General features: G+C 33.8%; 1 protein-coding gene across 1 annotated transcript; it reads left to right on the forward strand.

The window, feature by feature from the left end:
• Positions 1-4,284: 4,284 nt before the first annotated feature.
• BDCG_17569 (uncharacterized protein) lies at positions 4,285-4,509 on the forward strand (the record flags this gene model as incomplete). The annotated part of the gene is made up of 1 exon (XM_045426674.1): positions 4,285-4,509. One exon carries the CDS (start codon positions 4,285-4,287, stop codon positions 4,507-4,509), a length of 225 nt encoding a protein of 74 aa, XP_045282181.1.
• Positions 4,510-4,788: the final 279 nt, after the last annotated feature.

Genomic DNA, 4,788 nt, shown 5'->3' on the forward strand with positions numbered 1-4,788 from the left:
CTTTACAACTTGTCTGTAAAGAAGTTGAATATTCTATGTAAATATCTTGAAGAAGCACAATCAAAGAACTGAATACATTCATTAAAGAGTTCAGCAGAGACATCTATACTCTTTGTGCTCAAGAAGAATGATAGACTATGTCTATGTATAGACTACAGAGGCCTCAATAAGATGATAGTTAAGAATCACTATTTACTACTGTTAATTGATGAGATGATTGATTAATTATCTGAAGCAAAGATGTTCTTGAAGATTGATATATGAGATGTCTATCATAGAATCAGAGTTAATAAAGACAATGTTTGAAAAATGACTTTTTATATCAAGTACAGCAATTTTAAATATCTTGTTTTATCTTTTGATCTTTGTAATGCTTCAGCCATCTTTCAGGCCTATATAAATGAGGCACTGTGAGGCCTTGTCAATATCTCCTGTATAGTATACCTGGACAACATTTTAATCTTCTCAAAATCAGAGAAAGAACATGATATTCATGTTTAAGAAGTGTTGAGTCACTTGAGACAGTATCAACTCTATATAAACACTGAAAAATGCTCATTCTACATGCAGAAGATTGATTTCTTAGATTATATTGTTGAGATGAATGACATTTCAATGAACAGAAGCTGGGTCTTCATCATTGAGAATGAACTGATGCTGCGGACATACTGTGAGATGCAGATATTTCTAGAATTTGCAAATTTCTACAGATGATTCATCTATACATATTCACAGATTACTGCCCTTCTTACAGATCTGTTGAAGAGAAGTATGAAAGACAGGAAAATGAAACTGTTTATTCTCACTCAAGACACTGCACAGGCATTTGCAGAATTGAAATAAGCTTTCACAGATGTTACAATACTGAATCACTTTAATTCTGACTTACTCAGTCAGTGTGAGACTGATGTATCTGAGAATGAGATCTGTGAAATCTTTTCACAGTTGACATCAGAGATCTTTCAACATTGAAAGAATTAGAAGATAATCACTTCTGAGAAAACAGACAATGAATTGTCTGTAAGAGAAGACTTTTTCACAGAGTCTACAAGACACTGTGAATGAAGATCAGTGACCTTCTTCTTCAAGAAGTTATCACTTATATAGAGAAGGTATGATACTCATGATCAGAAGATGTTAGTAATTATCAAATTCTTTAAGATCTGATGACATTATCTTCAGAGTAGTAGATACTCAGTGCAAGTTCTCACTGATCATGCAAATCTGCATTACTTCTTGATAACAAAGAGCTTGACAGAATATCAAGCCAGATGAGCAGAGCTGCTTTCAGAGTATAATTTCTATATTCAATACTGTCTCAGTCAGCTTAACCTCACTGACATGCTGTCTAGGCAGCCTGATTATAATATTGTTGATATGAAGAAGGATTCTATAAAAGAATCTCTGCCATCACTGCAGAAGAAGCTGGCTGCAGAGAATTGAGATTCTCTAAAGCTCAGAAACAGTGCTGAAGAGACAGCTGTGCAACTCAGTATAGAAGATGAAAGAGAATTCAGGTCTCTGCAGAGAACTGATACTGAAGATCATGAGCTTCTTGTATTATATCTTACAATCATTAAATTGATAAAGAATGAAACAGTCTACAATCTTTCAATCTGACTACTTTTGAAATTCATTGATAAGTTACAGAAGAGGAACATCTCTACTGCAGCTTGAATTCAGAAGTTGAAGAAGAAAGAATTCAGTTTGAACTTAAAAGAGACAGACTCTGAGTGAGATGATGCTGCTAAGAAACCAAGTTACTGATAACTAAGAGAATGTGAACTTCTACTGCTGAATAATTCAGTCTTCATTCCTTGTAGCAGAGTGATGCATTAGAAGTTATTAAGAATTCATCATAATAATTCTTATACAGAACACTTCAGGTTAGAGAAGACTGAGAAGCTTCTAAAATATAAATATACTTAGAACAAGCTCTGAATAGATATCAAAGAGTATATTGAGACTTACAATATCTGTCAAAGAATAAAGATCTCACAGTATAAGTAATACAGTGAGTTGATATCACTGCCTGTTTCAAAGAGCTCATAGCAGAATCTATTAATAGATTTCATAGTTAATCTGCTGAAGTTAACAAGAGTCAAAGAATATGACTTAATTTTGATCATTATTAATCACTTCATGAAGATGATCAGATATATTTCTACTCATAAAAAGATTAAAGCCTCTGAATTGACTGATCTGTTTTTAGATATCATTATTTATAATCACAGTGCTCTGAAATTGTTGATAACAGATTGAGAATTTCTCTTCATCAGCAAGTACTGATTGACTTTTTACTATCATCTTATAATAAGATATCTTCTCAGTACTGCTTTTCATCTGCAGACTGATGGCCAGACTGAACATCAGAATCAGACACTAGAACAGCATCTTCAAGTGTTCTATTCATATTATCAGAATGATTGACTCAAACATCTTCTGATTACTGAATTCATATATAATAATACAAAGAATGTAATCTTAAAGATATCTTCTTTCTATGCTTATTATAAATATAATCCTTCATTACTCAGTGATGTTGTGGATGACATTTCAAAGAGAAGAATAGACAGTCAGAATGTCAGACAGATACAGAGAACAGAGTATTTCTCAGTGTCAGAAGTAAAAGTGAGATTGAAACTTTTGAATAAAATTCATGAGAAGACAGTGAAAAGTATTCACTGTGCTCAGAAGTAGTAGATGAAATACTACAATTGAAAACATCTTCTGATGAAGTTCTTGATAGAGAATTAAATGCTACTTTCAGTAAAGAATATCAAGACAATAAGACTGTATAAAAAGCTCAGTGAGTGATGACTAGAATCTTTCTCAGTAATAAGAGTGATAAGTAAGCAGATATATGAGTTAAAATTATTCACAGAATTGAAATCAATTTATTCTGTTTTTCATATTTTCTATTTGAAGTTTTATAAGCAATACTCTGAGACAGAGTCACCTCAGCTGAATGATATCAAGATTGAGAGTGATATCAAATATCTTATAAAGAAAATATTGAACAAGTAAACACATTACAGCAAGCTTTAATATCTTGTTAAATAGAAAGATTATTCATTGTCAGAGAATTCATGAAAACTGCTTAAGTATTTGAAAAATGCTGAGAAAGAGATTGCAATCTATGAGACAGCTAGTAAAGACTGCTCTATTACATATCAGAGATATTGAGTAAGAAATGCTGCTTGAGACTTCTCATTTTTCTTAAAGAATTTTTTAGAGATAATCTTGCAGTGATGAGCTGATGTCTTATAGACTCTGTAACACTCTTCTTCTATTTTCTCTCAAAGAGTTTTTAGAAGTTTAATAAGACTACACAAGTGTAACATTTCTGAAGTGATTAAAGAAAAAGAAATATTTAAAATCAATAAAAAGATTAATATTATCAACTCATAAGCTGCTGCTATTCTAATGAGGCCACAGTCTGCTGAAAAAGTAAAAAGAGAGATCAGAGTCTACTCATCAATAATCACATCTTCATTAAACTTATTCTTTACTGTTGAAGTCTTCAGCACTGATATCTTTATCTGCTGAGAAGTTAACACTGCAGTACTACAGAGAAGCATGCTATAGAAGAGTATGAGAAATGTATGAAATATTAACTTATCAACTTACAAAGCATCTCAGTCATCTGCTTCAATTGAAGTGAGATTCTCTCTAATCAGTGATTGATCTCTGCAGCACTTTCAGTGACAGTACTGACTGACTTCTTCTTAAGATCAGTCATTCTGAGATATTTTTTCATCTCAGAGATTCATGCTTTCATCTTCTTTTACAGATAAGTAAGAAGAATCTTCTCAGTCTTGATAGAATCTGTCAATACTTGAAGCTCTGAGATTCTCACTCTGTACTGCTTGAGCATCTAGACTTCTTATCAGAACTGATATAATGTCTTTCTGTGAAGTAATACTTACAGAAAGACAGAAGTTGTTATTACAGATGCAATGAAAATAACAGAAGTGAGAGAAGAAACAGATATATAAAATCCTCTTCTTCTTCAGCTGCTTAATGCAGTGCAGACAAGTAGCAGTGCCAGTCAGAGACCATATCAGAGCCTTCTCACAGAGAGAAGATGAAGAAACTGCAGAACTCTGCAGACTCAACTCAGCAGTATTTCAAGCAGAACTCAGGTGTGTCATGAGAGAGAAACTATGAATTAAGCTTCTCAGAGTCACTGTCCCTGAAACCAAGCTCTCCCCAGGTTTCTCTCTGAATGATCATATGAGATCATACATCACTGTATTGACTGGAGGGGGGGGCGGTGTTGCAATGGCAGTGAGAGAGGTGAGGGATGAACTGGACATAGATAAACTGACTGACAGAAGGGACAACATCTCACTGCAAGGCACAGTGACTATCACCACAGCTGCAAAAGAAGTAGAAGAAGAAGGAGATATGATAATAGAAGTGATGCTTCTGCAGCTCATTGACACCACTGTCTCTGCCTTCAACCTGGCTTTCTTAGCAGTCACAGAGACCGCCGCCGCATCATAAAGACATTTATTACTCACTAGAAAACATCAGAATAAGCCCTCTACTGTTCTTCAAGAATGATACTCCCATGCACTCACTATTGCAGATGAGGGGGGGGGGGGAGAAAAATGTGTCATGAGAAGAAGAGATCTTTTTGAAAAAATCCTGCTACTACTGTTAGCTTTGTCTCTAAAACACACCACTTTTGCAGGGAATTTCATATGTAGAATGAAATATATTAAAAGATCTGTAAGTCACTTATTAACTATATTTTTCACATTTTAAATTGATATATAAGAA

This window comes from Blastomyces dermatitidis (assembly GCF_000003525.1).
Source record: "Blastomyces dermatitidis ER-3 genomic scaffold supercont1.9, whole genome shotgun sequence".
NCBI classification, from domain to species: domain Eukaryota; kingdom Fungi; phylum Ascomycota; class Eurotiomycetes; order Onygenales; family Ajellomycetaceae; genus Blastomyces; species Blastomyces dermatitidis.